This window comes from Dermacentor variabilis, chromosome 9, assembly GCF_050947875.1.
Source record: "Dermacentor variabilis isolate Ectoservices chromosome 9, ASM5094787v1, whole genome shotgun sequence".
NCBI classification, from domain to species: domain Eukaryota; kingdom Metazoa; phylum Arthropoda; class Arachnida; order Ixodida; family Ixodidae; genus Dermacentor; species Dermacentor variabilis.
Genome location: NC_134576.1, coordinates 149,250,664 through 149,269,242, shown reverse-complemented (window position 1 = coordinate 149,269,242; position 18,579 = coordinate 149,250,664). Strand labels below are relative to the sequence as shown.

The 18,579-nt window shown below is 50.6% G+C and overlaps 1 protein-coding gene across 10 annotated transcripts in view; it reads right to left on the bottom strand.

The window, feature by feature from the left end:
• Positions 1 to 18,579, bottom strand: part of LOC142557821 (putative ATP-dependent RNA helicase DDX43) — a 265,242-nt gene that overhangs the window by 176,676 nt on the left and 69,987 nt on the right. For all 10 annotated transcript variants that reach the window (XR_012822857.1, XR_012822858.1, XM_075669983.1 and 7 more), the window contains 3 exons: positions 5,884 to 6,072; positions 5,566 to 5,676; positions 4,132 to 4,213 (listed from right to left, as the gene is read on the bottom strand). Coding sequence is in view for 8 of the 10 variants with exons in the window: in XM_075669983.1 (XP_075526098.1) it covers positions 4,132 to 4,213; positions 5,566 to 5,676; positions 5,884 to 6,072 (382 nt within the window). In the remaining 2 variants the exon portion in view is untranslated. The remainder of the gene's footprint in view (positions 1 to 4,131; positions 4,214 to 5,565; positions 5,677 to 5,883; positions 6,073 to 18,579) is intronic.

Here is an 18,579-nt window from a genome sequence, read left to right as displayed (position 1 = left end):
CAGCTGAGTAGGTTGTGGGGTTTCTGGCTCTCGCGGTGGTTGTGTGGAGCCATTGCGTTGTGTTGCCAGGGGCTCCCGTGTCCCTCTCCTCCTTGCCTGGACGGGGTGGCAGCGGGTCATAAAACACTGTCGCTCTGCTGTCATCCCGCCCACGGGAAGGTCAACAGGCTTTCCTCGTTGGCTGACATTTTGGCGGGATTCGGGCCCTGCTTGCGTGCACTCCGGGTAAGCGCGCGCAAGACGGGGCCCGGGGAGACCACATCGGGGCGTCTGAAGGTGCGTACGTGTTCCTCTCTGCCGGCGCGGCCCCCTTTGTCCGCCACCGGCCGATGGTTGCTTCGGCTCGTCGGGGTCCCGGCCTCGGCGGCGCGCGCACCCTTCCGTCGTCTCGGTGTCCTGAGGCAGCGCCTTCCGATCGTGCCCCCGTCTGTTCCTCTGTCGTTTCTCTCTATTTCTCTTTTCTCTGCTGTGGGGGCGCGCAATGGCAGGCACTGAGCGAAGGGTAGGCAGCTTCTTACTACTGAGGTTCTTCGTTCTCTCTCAGTCACGGTGCGCCGTTAGCGGCCGCCGGCGACCATTTGGCCATGTTTTGTGTCTTAATTAGCTTCAGATTCGGACGTGATGTTAAAACGCGTGTCTGCATTGAGTCCAACCTTAATAAATGTTCTTTGTGGCTTAGAGAGAGCTTCACCTAGGGTCTACCTTGCTGCGTCCGCGGTCTCGCCTTCCCCTAAGCTGGGGCCGGCGGGGCGCGTACGCGCGCAGCTGCACGTCGGCACACGGAGTGGACCGGAGCAGGCGCGGTGCCCTGCACGCATGGCTGTTCGGAGTGCTCGAACACGCGGTGGTCGTCCGGCGCGCGCGGAATCGGAGCGTGCGTGCCGTGAACATCGCGGGGAAGACCACAAGGTGCACCGCGCCACAAGATGGCGCTAGCTGCTTCATGCGCGTCGGCCACAGTCGCTCCGAAAGAGAGAAAGAAAAAAAAAAAGCGACAAGCAAGGCGGCGCAGTGGCGCCCGTCCCGCGTCTCTCTCTCGCGATAGAGGCTGACGCCACCGAAGCAGCGTGCAACCAACGGTTCAACCCAGTTCGAAGATGGATATTTTGCAGGACTCTCGATGCGACTTCAAGGTGAGCGCCCTTGTGAAGAAGTATGAGCTCGCCCAGTTAACGATATCAACCATCTTGAAAACCGAAAGCACCGCGATTGTGAAGGCAGGAGCTATCAGCGTCCATGCCTATCTGCGGAAAAGGGTTAGACCCCCTCTGTACGCCGATGTTAAAGAGGTGCTTTACCAGTGGTTCATCAACAATTGCTTCAAAAAGTCGGGCTTTGTGCGCAAGGACAAACTTCCCCAACCCACTGAGACCAACACCTGAGACCAACACGGTGGAAGCTGCTGACATAACCGAGCTCTGGGGGCTCGTTCCTACTGGTGACAGGTGGTGCGTTGAAGGAGGAGTTTTTGATTGCAGACAGTGCTGCCTCGTTCTGCGATGAGGTCATCTATGAGGCGATCGCCGAAGAAGTGCTGTCTTGACAGACGGCAAAGTTGTGCGACGGTGGCGATGGCAGCAGTGACAGTGACAACGAGATTGACAGAGGCTCCTTGACCCCGACCTCGATGTCCATGCAAAGTGCACTGTCGTTGATCGACTCCTTAATTGATTTTATGCATGCTAAAGGATTGCCGCCAGTGTTCGCGCAGCAGCTGGAATCCATGCACACCGCGGTTGTGAAGCTGAAGCTGCCGCAAAAGCAAGTGCAGATTTCGGATTATTTCAGCGCGCCTAACCCTTGACACGGTCATTGGCACTAGAAATAAAGTTTCTTTTTCATGGCCTACTTACTACATCATCTATTCTTTAGAGCAAGTAGCGAATTAGAAGCTGCAAAGGTATGTTCCGCGTTTTTTTTTTAATAACTGCAGCCCAGATATGGAGATCATCGGGTATAACGATCATATTTTTTGTCTTTCTAGATATCGTTATAAGTGGACTGCACTGTGCATGCGATCAGATTGCACAAGGTTTGGTCACAGACAGCGGATGGAACTATCGATAACATTCCAGAAACTTCACATACATTGTGAGGAGCACCCGCTCCCATTTCCTCCTGCCTACTCGCGTCGTCCCGCTCGCACGTGGCGGACGGGTTGAGCCGGCGTAAACAAGGGAGAGAGGCACTACGCGCCCTCCCTTTCTCCGTCGCTCTTGTGACGCGCGTACCCCTCTCCCCCATGCAGCTCATGGGAAACGGATACGTATCCGGGGGGTAGGAGGACTTCGCCTTGCAAAAAGGTAAAAAGGCATAAAAGCACGCCACCGGAGGAGACTCTCTCTCTTGGGACGTTGGACATCTGGACCACCTGGACGAAATCACCTGCCGCAACCCGTGAGTGACCTCGTTTGCCTGACCCACCCAGGCAACAAGGCAAACCTATTTATTACTATTACCAAGAGAACCTCCCTCTGCGAGTCTTCGTTATTGCTAAGAGCAATAAACATTATTACAGTTGATGCCGCTGGTTGCCTTATTCGTTCGAACCCGATGTAGCCGCAATTCCCACGCTATGGGTTGGGAGTACCACGAAGCGACTGCGTGGGGCTAGATCCTGAGCTCGCCTTCAGCCCTAGCCGCACGCAGAGGGGTTCCACTCTGTGTATAATGCCACCAGAGTGAAACATGATGCTCACTTTGCACCGCCTTCAGCAAAGAACAGCGGCACGTTTGGTTATTCGTCATGAAGCGTGCCCGATGACACTACACCACACCATGCGCCAGATAGGTAAAGATGCTTACAGCCTAGCTGTGAATGTGACATACGACAACTTGCCATGAGATTTGGTGTTATCAGAGGAGGAAACCTAGTGCACGCTGCCATTTTCATGTGATACAGGCGGGCGAATACTGCGGAGGAAACTGCCATAATGGGTGCTTACCCCACTCGATTGCACATTACCCATAATGTGTCATGTTCAAATGGAGCCTAGCAACCGGAAAACACATAATACAATCACAGTTTGACGATGCACTGAACATTGTAGCTGAAAGGCCGTGTTTTGGGGGAATGTATTACACATAATAAAAAATATTAAACTGCATAGGATCATATTTTGTGTTCTTGATCGCAAGCATTGGCACTGTGAAATCATACACAATGGGATTATGTCGAGGTTTTAGTATATATCACTAGGCATTTTGGCAGCCAGCAGGCTTCTATACAGTAAAACCTCGTTAATTCGGAAAATCAGGTAACTCGGACTTGCCCTCTGGTCTCAACAGGCATATGTATTGTGTACTGCAATCAAAGTCTCGTTAATTAGGAAAACTCTCAGAGCTTGGTGAGCGTAATGTGTGATGCAAAAGAGCAAAATTGGCGCTAGCAGCCAACCAAAATGAAGTAGCAGAGTCCACATTGGCATAGCCATCAGAAGAATCGTACGTGAATGGCAGCAATGTAGGAATGCTTCATGCCTATTTGTGCCTTTAAAGCCTTTATTTTTTAGTTTACCGCTGCACATAAGACTGCATTGTCTGCGCACCTTCATAATTGCCCATAAACAATAGTTTCATTTTTACTCGGTGCAAAGATGTTGAGGATGAAAAGCACCGACTAAATCACGTTGGACAATCTGTCAGCAACAAGCTCACTGGCAAAAAAATAATCAGAATGTGCGTGCGGTAGAGAAAGGTGTCTCTTAGATGAAGCCCATGCTGTAGCCGCACTGCGAGTGAAATTGCAAGGCCTTCGCTGCTGCAAGCTCTAATCAGTCACGAGATGATGCGAATTGCAGCTTCCGCACTGCTTTTGAGCAATATAGGAACAGGATTTGCCAGTTCATTTAGTAAATAAACATGTGCCGATGTATGAAGCATTTCTTTTATTGTTTTCTTGATACCCTCAACCATTCGACATTCGATTAATTCAGACATATTTTTCCATACCATGTAATCCAAATCATTGAGATTTTACTGGATTTATGATTTCACATATCCTGAAATTCTGCTGAAGTCTTCTTCAGTTTTTTCAGCTTGAAGCTAACGGGGTTTTGCTCTATTACAATAAGCGAATATTACAATATTACATGTACGGCGGCACCAATAACTGCACTGCACTGAACTTGCCTGAAGGCTTCAACATCCTCTGCAGACATACACGCAACTTCAGGATCTTCAATGTAGAAGTTCTTAAGAATTGGTGGAAGAGCTGCACAGACATGGAAAAAAAATTGCATTGAAATGTTTATGAATGTTGAGTTCTTCCAACCTCAAAGGCAATATAACTGTGTAGAGCTGCAAGCAAAAGATCTGCACCTTGGAACAAGCTTTATATGAGTGCTGGTGCCAGGTTTGTTCCAGTACTCTTATTTGTTTTTCGGGTGCACAAGGAACTAATACACATAGCCCCTTTTTCTTTTCATTATCAGAACATCTTTTTCTAGGATAATAAAACCTCGCAACAGTTGTTTTGTGCCAAAAAAAAAAAAAGACAGATTACAAGAAAATTCCATCTGAAGGGCCCGCACCCCTTTATCACAACTGAACTCTCACGCCACTCAACCTGGGAGTGGTGACGTTGCATACGCCATCACTGCCCTTTGCTGCCGTCGGTGAGTAAAACTTATGTCAGTAGACTTATTTTTTTCTAAACATGAAATAGAACTAGACAAGTAGCATTTTCTTTCGTCTTATAATGCAATACAATGATGTTTTTATAATCAGTGGTTGAGTACTAATGACAGAATTTAAATGAGTGGCTTCGTCATCGGGCAAGTACTTCAATGTGCTGGGGGAGTATCTAATCGTGTCCTGTATTTACCTCAATTTATCAATTATTAAGGCTCTGCTAGCGATAATATTGATGCCTTAAGGCATTCTCGAGTACTAATCTATCACTTTAGCTTGACTTAATATTTGCCCTTAGATTAGGGAACACAGTCACGGCATGCGTACGTCTTTCTTCCCTCTGGAAGATGCGGGCTTGTGACCACTGCACAAAGCTTACCGACCCATGCGTCAGCAGTTTCTGATGCTTCGATTTCCATGACGTACAGAATAGTCCTGCTCAAAAGTTGCGCCTCACCTGGCACTTGTTTTGAATAGCCAAATTAAAATATTGTATAATTTATTTGTTGTGCATTCAAAGAATTCATGTCTGAGACCATGATTACTGATGCAGCATCTATCTAAAACAAGAAAGCAGAAAAAAGAATCATCAGCACTTTAAATTGGCGCTGCCATTGGGCTGTTCAAAAGAACGTACATAGTAAATGAACAAAGAGTTGGCCATTAAGAGATGGTTCAGGTTATAATCTTCGAACAGAACAGCGCAAAAACAGAACAAGGCAAGTGGAAAAGAAACACACAGCGCTAGCGCTAAATGTTTACCACTTGCCTTGTCCCGTCTTTTGTGCTGTTCTGTTCGGAGAATAAACAAGCTCAGATTCAGACCGTAGGACTGTACAATCCTTCAGGCAAGGCTGTCCCATTGATGAGGGGCGATGCTGATGCTACGCCACTCATGTGTCAGTGGATGCTCATATAACATATTATACTCACAGGCCCAACGCTTTTCACGCTGTTCATCACTTTCGGCTATCAGCTTGGCCCAGTCAATGAAAGGCAGCGGCTCTTCTTTGTTTGGCTCATCTTCCCTCTTGCTGAAGCGTGCTGGGGGAAGAGAGAACATAATCAGCCCTCTCAATGAGCATCGCCATGCATGCATTCTCACTTCACGTACAGCACCATCAGAGAGAAGCCAAATGAAGCAACCAAGGTTGCATTTGTGCACTCATTATGAAATGCACAAGTGAGATTCATAGCACTCTCAGAACAGGCATGCTACCAATGGCTTTAAACGAGAGAAGAGCCCCATACTTCCCGTTCCTGGCGGATAGATGAGCTCCTCGATGAGTTGCTGTGCCTTCCGACGTACTTCGAGAGTGCCTGCAAGCTCAATCTTGGCCTCATGAGAACTACTGTAGGCCTCCTCTTCCTCATCTCGCAAAACTTTGATTCGTGCACCACTGGCATCCTGAAGCTCACGGATCTTGGAGCCACCCTTGCCTGCAGTTAAGCATAACAGGCACAATTTAATGTCCCCAGAATATAATGTCACAAAGATGCTTCAGTAGAGGGCTCCGGACTAATTTTGAGAACCTGGGATCATGCACGTAAAGCTGGTTTCAGTAATTTACAAAGGAAGAGGTTAACATATGAATGCATTTTTAAGGGAAAGGATTAATGCATGTCTGCATAAATGTGGTGCAAGTACATATCTATATATTCCTGTGGAGAACACACTCACATAATGAATGCACATGCAGCTTTTGTCTTAGAAGTTATTATTTTTTTCTCACCCTCGTAATTATCACACCCCCAGCTTTGGACCTATGCAGCCCTGCGATTTAATGGCCGTCCTGTAGTTTTTAGTGGAGACTAGAACATTTCACTCTTGCACACGTGTTTAGAGCAATCTTACTTACTCGATGCTCGTCACTATGTGTCAGCGTAGCTGGGGCTGTACAAGCGAAGAGGAGACAGGCTGGGAAGCCTGTCTCATTTTTGCTCCTACAGCTCCAGCCAATCAGCAGCAGCCGAAAGGGAACGTCGACTAGGTGGAAATTCACATAATATCGCCCAAGGTCCACCGCAGTCCCTCTCAAAAGATGGTTAACCAGGGGCTGCATGACCTGGCGAAAAGAGCGACCGCAATAACAATTAGGCTCTCCTTACCGCATGCTTGCTGCCAGTGTTCCCTCATCATCCCTTTGTCGTCAGCTGCCCCGTCATCGAATGGATTAAGCTCACAGCCTCTGCATAGGTTGCGTCAACACACAGTGACTTGCCTGACGGAGTGGAGGAGAAGTTTAATTCATTCTTCCATGCTGAGGGGCATCAAAAATAAATGTGCCTGCTCTAAACGCATGCGCGAGAGCAAAATTCTAGTGGTAAAACAAAATGAACAGGCAGGCCATTAACACAGAAAACTCTTTAATATTGTTACGCAGGAAGACGCTGACGAAAAGCTATATACAAGTGTATTTACGAGGCAATACGCCGCACTTGGCCAAGAGACAACAGCCCGCGCTAGCTTCTAATCGTCATCGTCGTCTTCACCCTGCTCCTCTTTGTCATCACAAATACTGTTCCGTAGCACTACCCCCGGCGGCAAAAGCGCCGTCCCAGAGCGACTAAACGCCGGACTCTGAAGCAGTGTAGTAGGCCTTGAGCCTACTGACGTGCACAACATCACTAGATGCCAGAGTAGAGGACGAGGTTGAACACACAGGAGCAATTTCGTATGTCACAGGTGTGGTGACACACTCCGCGCATACTTCTGTGCACCCTCCGTCTTCTTATCATCTGGCCCGGCATAACACAGCTGCACGCTGGACTGCATGGTCAATAAAACATAGCGCCACCGCCACGTCACCCGAGGTATGCGTCACCGACGGTGGCTATAAAAACAGGCTGCCTGGCTGGGAAAGGCGGCCTTCTACCTTCCGCTACTGTGACGAACGTAACATTGATATGCCCGCCCGCTGCCATCGTTAGTCGAAGAAGCGTTACGTTTTTATGTTGGGATTCGTCCTTCGGCAGACACGACATCTCACATCTGGTGACCCGGACACGATCTGGCCTCAAGCCATCCCAGCCGTCACCCTAGGTCTTCGCGCCACCTTCAAGCCCGACATTCAGGCTACACCCGCAGAGCTCGTCTACGGGGAACCCCTCCGCCTCCCAGGCGAATTTCTCGCTGCACCGCCATCCGCCACCGCGACGTCAGATCCCACCGATTTCATTGCCCGGCTCCGACGCACCATCGCTGCCCTCCGCCCGTCACCTGCAGCTCACCACTGTAAGACCGCCCCCTTCGTCTTCAAGGATCTAGCAACGAGCTCGCACACTTTTCTCCACGACGACACCGTCCGCTGGCCTTTACAGCCACCTTACAGCGGACCCTACCCAGTTCTCCATCGCGACGACAAAACCTTCACCCTGCACGTTAAAGGGAACGCCGTCCACGTCTCTATCGACCGGCTGAAGCCGGCCTACACCGATTCCGCCGAACCAGGGAATACTAGTACACCCACAGACGTCCATCCACGACCGCCGACATCGCAGCCTGCTTCTGTCACTACACATAGTGGATGTTGCGTACGCTGCCCAGATTTTTTCAAGCCCTGAGGGCTCTTCACTTCGCGGGGGGGAGGGGGGGGGTGATGTGGTGACACACTCCGCGCATACTTCTGCGCACCTTCCGTCTTCTTATCATCTGGCCCGGCATAACACAGCTGCACGCTGGACTGCATGGTCGATAAAACATAGCGCCACCGCCACGTCACCCGAGGTATGCGTCACCAACAGTGGCTATAAAAACAGGCTGCCTGGCTGAGAAAGACGGCCTTCTACTTTCCGTTACTGTGTCGAACATAGCGTTGGTATGCCCGTCCGCTGCCATCGTTAGTCGAATAAAGAAGCGTTACGTTTTTATGTTGGGATTCGTCCTTCGGCAGACACGACATCCCACACAGGCGTCACCTGGCACAGCACGCGGTAGGGCCCCGTATATCGCGAAAGGAGCTTCTCTGAAAGTCTGACGTGACGAGAGGGTGACCACGGCAGCACGAGCGCACCAGGCGAAAACTGTATGTCACGGTGGCGGGCGTTGTACTGACGCTGATGAGTGGTTTGCGAGGCCGTCAGTCGAGTACGGGCAAGCTGGCGTGCATGGTCCTCGAGGGCGATGGCATCGCGAGCATACTCGCTTGTTGAGATCGCAGGAGGAGGAAGTGCCGTGTCTAAGGGCAAGGTCGTGGTGGTCCTTGGAAACATACTTGGAAAGCATATCGGAAAGAGTACGGTTCAACCGCTCTGTCAGGCCATTGGTTTGAGGATGGTATGAGGTAGTCAGCTTGTGTTGAATGGAGCAGGAACGCACAATGTCGGCGATCACTTTTGAGAGGAAGTTACGACCATGGTCAGTAAGCAGCTGTCCTGGGGCACCATGAAGTAAGATAATGTCACGCAAGAGAAAGTCCGCGACATCAGTGGCGCAACTGGTAGGGAGAGCCCGCGTGATAGCGTATCGGGTGGCGTAATCAGTTGCGACGGCTACCCATTGGATGACGTGGGAAAGGGGCCGAGGAGGTCTAATCCAACATGAAAGAACGGTTCCACAGGGACGGTGATCGGCTGGAAATGACCGGCAGGTAGCACCTGAGGTGTTTTCCGACACTGGCAGGCATCACAGGCAGCAACATAGCGTCGGACGGAGCGAGCGAGACCAGGCCAAAAGAAGCGGCGGTGGGCACGGTCGTACGTGTAGGTAACCCCAAGATGTCCTGCAGTGGGTGTATCATGCATGGTGTATCATGGTGTAGATGTTTTGGCACGACAAGAAAAAGATCAGAGCCGTCAGGGAGGAAGTTTCTTCGGCACAGAATGCCGCGCTGGAGGACATATCGGCAAACGGATGCGTCGGTGGGTGTAGAGCGCAGACACTCGATGAGTACTCGCAGCAATAGGTCTCGGTACTGCTAACCGGCGATGTTAGCGAAGGCAGACACAGAAAAAATGCCATTGGCAGTACTACTGTCGGCGGCGTCAGGCTCGTCTACCGGGTAGCGAGACAGGCAGTCAGCGTCCTTGTGTAGTCGGCCAGATTTGTAGGTGGCGGAGTACGAATATTCTTGGAGGTGTAAGGCCCAGCGACCAAGTCTTCCTGTAGGATCTTTCAGTGAGCATAACCAGCAAAGCGCGTGATGGTCTGTGACAACGGAAACGGGTCGGCCACATAAGTATGGGCAGCACTTCGCAACCGCCCAAACTAGGGCCAGACACTCACGCTCACTGATGGAATAGTTGTGCTCCGCGGGCGAGAGGAGCCTGCTGGCGTAAGCGATAACACGGTTGTGGCCGCGCTGGTGTTGTGCCAGTACTGCGCCAATTCCGTAACCGCTTGCATCAGTACGGACTTCGGTAGGCGCAGAAGGATCGAAATGGGCCAGAAAGGGAGGCGTTGTGAGAAGGTCAATTAGAAGCGAGAATGCAGAGGCCTCGTTATCGCCACACTGGAAAGGTGCATCTTTTTTCAAAAGCTCGGTTAGTGGTCGTGCTATGGCCGCGAAATTTTTCACGAAACGGCGGAAGTACGAACAAAGGCCAATGAAGCTGCGCACATCCTTGAGACACTTTGGAACAGGGAAGTGCGTAACAGCATGGATCTTGCCTGGGTCCGGTTGCACTCCTTTCGCGTCAACGAGATGTCCAAGGACGGTAATCTGGCGACGGCTGAATTGGCACTTCGATGCGTTGAGTTGCAGACCGGCTCGCCGAAAAACGTCCAGGACTGCTGAGAGGCACTCGAGGTGCGTAGCGAATGTTGGGGAGAATATTATAACGTCGTCCAAGTAGCACAGGCACTGGACCATTTGAAACCGTGAAGAAGGGAGTCCATAATGCGTTCAAAAGTGGCAGGAGCGTCACATAGACCGAACGGCATCACTTTGAATTGATAAAGACCGTCGGGTGTTACAAAGGCAGTCTTCTCGCGGTCGAGATTGTCCATGGCAATCTGCCAGTAGCCGGAGCGAAGGTCAATAGAGGAGAAATAGCGAGCACCGTGGAAGCAGTCAAGGGCGCCATCAATCCGATGTAGGGGATACACGTCCTTTTTTGGTAACCCTGTTAAGGTGCCAATAATCCACGCAAAAGCGCCATGATCCATCCTTCTTTTTTACCAGGACAACAGGTGACGCCCATGGACTACATGAAGGTTCAATAATGTTCTTGGCAAGCATTTTGCGAACTTCGGCGTGAATGACTTGCCGCTCAGCCGCTGATACTCGATAAGGGCGGCGATGAATAGGAGGGGCATCGCTGGTATTAATGCCATGTTTAACAGCTGTAGTTTGGGCCAAAGGACAATCGTTAAAGTCAAAAATATCGTGGTAGGCAAAGAGAATGCGGTAGAGCTCACGAGCGTGCTCGGACGGCATGTCGGGCGCAATCATTTTCTGTAAGTCGACGATGGTACAAGTTGCTGACTGCGATGGTAGAGGAGGATCAGCTGAATCGTCGTCTACTGCAATAGATGCTACTGAGTGTTCCTCGAATGAGCAAAGCTGGGCCAGAGACATCCCGTGTGGCAGCACTTGTGTTGTCAAGCCAAAATTGACCACTGGCAGGCAGACACAATTCGCCGTAATAGATAAAACTGTATGAGGTACTGTGATCCCGTGTGTAAGGAGGACGTCTTGCATAGGAGCCGCGATGTAGTGACCGTGGGGGCTGGTGGGGACGACACGAAGTCAACGTAAGTCAGTACCGAAGGTGGCAAACGAACGAAGTCGACGGAACTGAGGCGACTGGGGTGTGGTTCAGCGGGATCCAAAACAGGCAGGTCAAGGCGGAGAGTCCTGACGGAACAATCGATGAGAGCAGAATGTGCGGAGAGGAAGTCTAAGCAGAGGATGATGTTGTGGGGACAGTGGGCGATGACTGTGAATAGCACCATAGTGGAGCGATCGGTGAAGGAGACACGGGCGGCACACATACCAATTACAGGGGCTGTTCCGCCATCGGTGACACAGACAACAGGCGTCGTGGCGGGCATGATTATTTTCCTCAGCCGGTTACGAAGGTCAGCGCTCATTACCGACAAATGCGCCCCAGTGTCTATGAAAGCAGATACAGAAACACCGTCCACTTGCACGTCAAGAAGGTTCAGATGAGTGGGCAACGTCAGTAGAAGATTTGGCGGCGTAGGGAGCAATGCAGCCTCACCTCAAGGCGCTGCATCGTCTAGTTTTCCGGCTGGGAGCGGCGTCCAAAGGGAGTCGGCGAATAGGAGCGATGGGGCTGGGCGGAGCGAGATTGTCGTCGTTGGGGCGAATGCGAACGAGAATAGGAGCGGTTCGGCGCAGGAGAATCTGTGGCGGCATTATCGGGGCGGGCAGCATAGGGACGAGAAGGGCCACCTGAGGGGCGAGAGTAGGCAGTATAAGTAGAGCGGGTCAGGGAACTCCAGCGACTGCGACATTGTCAAGAAATGTGCCCAATTCGATGGCAGTGAATTCAGTGATTCACTGCAGACGACAAATGGGCTTGTCGTCTGCAGTGCGCCATTCAGACGGGTTGCGGAAATGTGATGGGTAAGAAGATGCAGGACGGGGCGGAATCGAAGAAGCCGGGTGAATATCAGGGCGATGGGCCAAGCAGATGGTGTGAAGACCCATGTTTGTGAACTCCTGGTGGACAACTGCCTGGATCAGGGAAACCGTGACTGCAGGTGCATTGGAGGGGCTGGAGTCGAAGGCAGCCGGATAGGCGGCCTCAATCTCACGCTGGACAATTCTGGTAACATCGCCAGTGTTGTTGGGACGAGGAGCGTCGGCACAGGAAGATGTCACTGGGGTGTTGGGCACACGGGCAAACTGCTGGTCGATACGTCGGCTTTTAGCGAGTTTCAGGCGGCGGCACTCTTTTATAACTGCATCCACCGTCGTCACGTTGTTAAAAACGAGCAAGTTGAAGGCATCATCGACAATGCTTTTGAGGATGTGGGAGACCTTGTCGGACTCAGTCGTGTGTGCGTCAACTTTGCAGCACAGAGCCAAGACGACCTGAATGTACGTGACGTAGGGCTCTGTTGACGTCTGCACGCGGCCAGAAAGCGCCTTCTGAGCGGTAAGTTGGTGACTGTAGGGCTTGCCGAACAAGTCACGGAGCTTTTGCTTAAGCAAATCCCAACTGGTGAGCTCATCTTTGTGCGTTCAAAACCAAACTCGAGGTGTGCCACCGAGGTAAAAGACAACGTTGGCGAGCATGATAGTAGGGTCCCACCGATTATTGCGGCTGACGTGTTCGTACAGGCTGCTCCAGTCCTGGACGTCGTCCCCATCTTTGCCCGAGAATATGCCAGGATCACGGGGAGCGAGGAGAGTGATGTAGGTTGTCGAAGTGGCAGCAGGTGTCAGAACCGGCGGAGTCGAGTTGTCGTCACCGGGAGCCATGAAGGAAGGCTCGACGTGCCGTCCACTGCGAAGCTCCGTGATGAGGTACAGAGAACGTCCACCTCCACCAGATATGTTATGTAGAAAGACGCCGACGAAAAGCTATATACAAGTATATTGACGCATCTACTCTTTTATGCAGACGACAACGAAGATAGGGACATTAACGGACTTCGTCTAGTGGGTCAGTGGCATTTCGGCAAGGACGAAGAAGACGTGTCTCTGGCCTGTTTTGTATTTGAACAAGTTGTCCTGCGGCTCTTGAACGTCTCCCTGTCTACTGTCCGCGTTGTATTGCGACACTGGTGGAGGTGCTGGGTACTGACCGTGCCTGATGCTCGGGAGTCCTTCTGGGAGTCGTTCCTCTAGCCCAGACGCGTTATCACCAGTTACAACACCCGTGCATCGCTTTAGTCATCGACTGCTAGGCCTTGCCCCGGAGTTCTCCCCTCTCCAACCCCCTCCCTCTAGGAGCTCCACACATCTCGCAATGGCCGAAACCAGCTCAACGCAAGCACCCCAAAGCAGCCGGTTTTCCAGTCCACAGCAAGTAACCGTTCTGCATCCTCTGGTTCCCGATCGCTATCGCGGAGCAGTCTTCGAAGACATTGAAGACTGGCTTGACAAATATGAACGTGTCGCACAGATTAATCAGTGGACTGAGCAGCAAAAGCTCTCCCACGTCTTTTTCGCCCTTGATGACAGCGGCCGTACTTGGCACGAAAACCGCGAAGCTAGCCTAACGACATGGAATGACTTTCGTCAGAAAATCACAGATACTTTTGCGAGTGCCGACCGACACGACCGTGCCCAGCAGATGATGGAGCTACGGGTACAACAACCTAATGAGTCGGCAACAATGTTCGCCGAGGACATGGCCCGCCTCTTTCGTAGAGCCGACCCGACAATGACTGAAGAAAGAAAGTTGCGCTACCTCATGCGAGGTGTAAAAGAGCAGTTGTTCGCGGGACTTGTGCGGAATCCACCAGTCACCGTCGCTGACTTTATTAAAGAGGCTACAGCTATTGAGCGGGCCCTTCATCAGAGATGCAGGCAGTACGATCGTCTGTCCACCAGCACCACAATCAATGCCGCCGCAGTGACTGGCGAGTATCAGAACCCCTTGCGGGAATTGATCAGAGAACTCGTCAGAGAAGAAATTCGAAAGATTCTGACACCGACAGTGGATAGACCCGTAGCGTCAATCGCCAAAGTGGTGCGTGACGAAATCAGGCAGGTGTTACCGGCAGCCGATCTGCAAGATCACCAGCGTCCCATGACCTAGGCAGCCGTTGTCCGATGTCCACCACCCGTTACAATCACACCGCCGTACCACCAGCCTCCTACAGTCGCTCCTTGGTCGCCGCTGCAAGAGGAGCCTTCGAGGCGCGCACCCGTCACACAGCTACAGTCATACCACCTGCCGCCGTTCACAGCGCCTTGTTCAACGCCGCAAAACCACACTACGGGACGGCCGCAATTTTGGAGAACCTACGCATGGCGCACCGTCGATAGGCGCCCCCTCTATTTTCACTGCGAAGGCGTCGGCCACATTTCGCGTCATTGCTGGCATCGCGACGCATCATTTCGACCTTTTCGTCCGTGGTCCTATGGTCGACGTGCAAATGATGACTCCATGCTACGCCGCGACGAAACTGCTTTTCAGTGACCTCCAATAGCCACCTCAATGACGAATCTGTGCCGCATGTCCAGTCCGATTTCGGCCGTCGGTCGCGCTCTCCAACCCCTCCACGTCAGATGCTTTCCCCTACTGGACGTACTTTTGCTGACCTCCGAGGACGAAGGTCGCCCAGCCCACGCAGGGGAAACTGAAGGCGGCGACCTCTGGGGGTAAGGCTGCAGGCCCACCGCAAGACAATAAAAAGCCCCCGACACTCTCGCCGCAGAATGACGTGAAGCCTATAAACCCCGACACCGAAGAAATTGTGAGCACCGACATTGATGTTTTGGTGGATGGACAACCGGTGACAGCGTTAGTCGACACTGGTGCCGACTTCTCTATAATGAGTCAGGAACTCGCCCTCCGTCTGAAGAAAGTGAAGACGCCATGGACGGGACCCCACATAAAGACGGCAGGCGGGCAATTACTGAAGCCTATTGGAATTGCACGAACAGGCCTGGAGTGCGGCCTGACCCCGGTGACCAGAACCGGTAACGCACTCTCTCACCAGAGCAGGATTGGCCACCCTGGTGCAGTACTTGGCCACAACCTCCTATATGAATACAACAATCGAACCCCGGCCCTCAGTCCCCAGCAGCCGCGAAGCAACTGACCACGGCGGCAGTCAGATCTGTGGCGCTGCAGAGAGTGCTAAGAATACCTGGCTCCGGACAGGCCGCCATTGGAATCTGAACCTGGCAACGTTTAACGTTAGAACATTATCTAGTGAGGCGAGTCTAGCAGTGTTATTGGAGGAATTAGAGGGTAGTAAATGGGATATAATAGGGCTCAGTGAGGTTAGGAGGACAAAAGAAGCATATACAGTGCTAAAAAGCGGGCACGTACTGTGCTACCGGGGCTTAGCGGAGAGACGAGAACTAGGAGTCGGATTCCTGATTAATAAGGAAATAGCTGGTAACATACAGGAATTCTATAGCATTAACGAGAGGGTGGCAGGTCTTGTTGTGAAACTTAATAAGAGGTACAAATTGAAGGTGGTACAAGTCTATGCCCCTACATGCAGTCATGATGACCAGGAAGTCGAAAGCTTTTATGAAGACGTGGAATCGGCGATGGGTAAAGTCAAAACAAAATACACTATACTGATGGGCGACTTCAATGCCAGGGTAGGCAAGAAGCAGGCTGGAGACAAGTCAGTGGGGGAATATGGCATAGGCTCTAGGAATAGCAGAGGAGAGTTATTAGTAGAGTTTGCAGAACAGAATAATATGCGAATAATGAATACCTTTTTCCGCAAGTGGGTTAGTCGAAAGTGGACGTGGAGGAGACCGAATGGTGAGACTAGAAATGAAATAGACTTCATACTCTGCGCGAACCCTGGCATCATACAAGATGTAGACGTGCTCGGCAAGGTACGCTGCAGTGACCATAGGATGGTAAGAACTCGAATTAGCCTAGACTTGAGGAGGGAACGGAAGAAACTGGTACACAAGAAGCCAATCAATGAGTTAGCGGTAAGAGGGAAACTAGAGGAATTCCGGATCAAGCTACAGAACAGGTATTCGGCTTTAACTCAGGAAGAGGACCTTAGTGTTGAAGCAATGAACGACAATCTCATGGGCATCATAAAGGAGTGCGCAATAGAAGTCGGTGGTAACGCCGTTAGACAGGAAACCAGTAAGCTATCGCGGGAGACGAAAGATCTGATTAAGAAACGCCAATGTATGAAAGCCTCTAATCCTACAGCTAGAATAGAACTGGCAGAACTTTCGAAGTTAATCAACAAGCGTAAGACAGCGGACATCAGGAACTATAATATGGATAGAATTGAACAGGCTCTCAGGAACGGAGGAAGCCTAAAAACAGTGAAGAAGAAACTAGGAATAGGCAAGAATCAGATGTGTGCGTTAAGAGACAAAGCCGGCAATATCGTTACTAATATGGATGAGATAGTTCAAGTGGCTGAGGAGTTCTATAGAGATCTATACAGTACCAGTGGCACCCACGACGATAGTGGAAGAGAGAATAGCCTAGAGGAATTCGAAATCCCACAGGTAACGCCAGAAGAAGTAAAGAAAGCCTTAGGAGCTATGCAAAGGGGGAAGGCAGCTGGGGAGGATCAGGTAACAGCAGATCTGTTGAAGGATGGTGGTCAGATTGTTCTAGAGAAACTGGCCACCCTGTATACGCAATGCCTCATAACCTCGAGCGTACCGGAATCTTGGAAGAACGCTAACATAATCCTAATCCATAAGAAAGGGGACGCCAAAGACTTGAAAAATTATAGACCGATCAGCTTACTGTCCGTTGCCTACAAAGTATTTACTAAGGAAATTGCAAATAGGATCAGGAACGCCTTAGACTTCTGTCAACCAAAGGACCAGGCAGGATTCCGTAAAGGCTACTCAACAATAGACCATATTCACACTATCAATCAAGTGATAGAGAAATGTGCAGAATATAATCAACCCTTATATATAGCTTTCATTGATTACGAGAAAGCGTTTGATTCAGTCGAAACCTCAGCAGTCATGGAGGCATTACGGAATCAGGGTGTAGATGAGCCATATGTAAAAATACTGGAAGATATCTATCGCGGCTCCACAGCCACCGTAGTCCTCCACAAAGAAAGCAACAAAATCCCAATAAAGAAAGGCGTCAGACAGGGAGATACGATCTCTCCAATGCTATTCACAGCATGTTTGCAGGAGGTATTCCGAGACCTGGAGTGGGAAGAATTGGGGATAAAAGTTGATGGAGAATACCTTAGCAACTTGCGATTCGCTAATGATATTGCCTTGCTTAGTAACTCAGGAGACCAATTGCAATGTATGCTCACTGACCTGGAGAGGCAAAGCAGAAGGGTGGGTCTGAAAATTAATCTGCAGAAAACTAAAGTAATGTTTAACAGTCTCGGAAGAGAACAGCAGTTTACGATAGGTAGCGAGGCAATGGAAGTGGTAAGGGAATACATCTACTTAGGGCAGGTAGTTACCACGGATCCGGATCATGAGACTGAAATAACCAGAAGAATAAGAATGGGCTGGGGTGCATTTGGCAGGCATTCTCAAATCATGAACAGCAGGTTGCCACTATCCCTCAAAAGGAAAGTGTATAACAGCTGTGTGTTACCAGTACTAACATATGGGGCAGAAACCTGGAGGCTTACGAAAAGGGTTGTACTTAAATTGAGGACGACGCAACGAGCTATGGAAAGAAGAATGATAGGTGTAACGTTAAGGGATAAGAAAAGAGCAGATTGGGTGAGGGAACAAACGCGAGTTAACGACATCTTAGTTGAAATCAAGAAAAAGAAATGGGCATGGGCAGGACATGTAATGAGGAGGGAAGATAACCGATGGTCATTAAGGGTTACGGACTGGATTCCAAGGGAAGGGAAGCGTAGCAGGGGGCGGCAGAAAGTTATGTGGGCGGATGAGATTAAGAAGTTTGCAGGGACGGCATGGCCACAATTAGTACATGACCGGGGTTGTTGGAGAAATATGGGAGAGGCCTTTGCCCTGCAGTGGGCGTAACTAGGCTGATGATGATGATGATGATTGGAAGATGTACTGCTAGAATTAGCATCCGGGATTCTTTTTTCGTGGCCACTTTCATCGTTCTTCCTGTGTGGTGTAAGGATGTGATTATTGGAATGGATTTCCTGAAAGAATACGGCGCCGTAATTAACATTCCGGACCACATGGTGACGTTTTATAAGAGCCCTGGTTTGGTCCATTGCTTATCGCCGCAACGCAACTCCTTTCGTCTAGCAGAAGACGACGTCGTCATCCCACCTCGATCATGCACCCTTGTTACGGTAGCATGTGACGCACTGTTTCATTGCGAGGGAGTTGCTGACCAAATAACCACGTTGTTGCTTACTCACGGTATCTCGGTCGCACCAGGAAC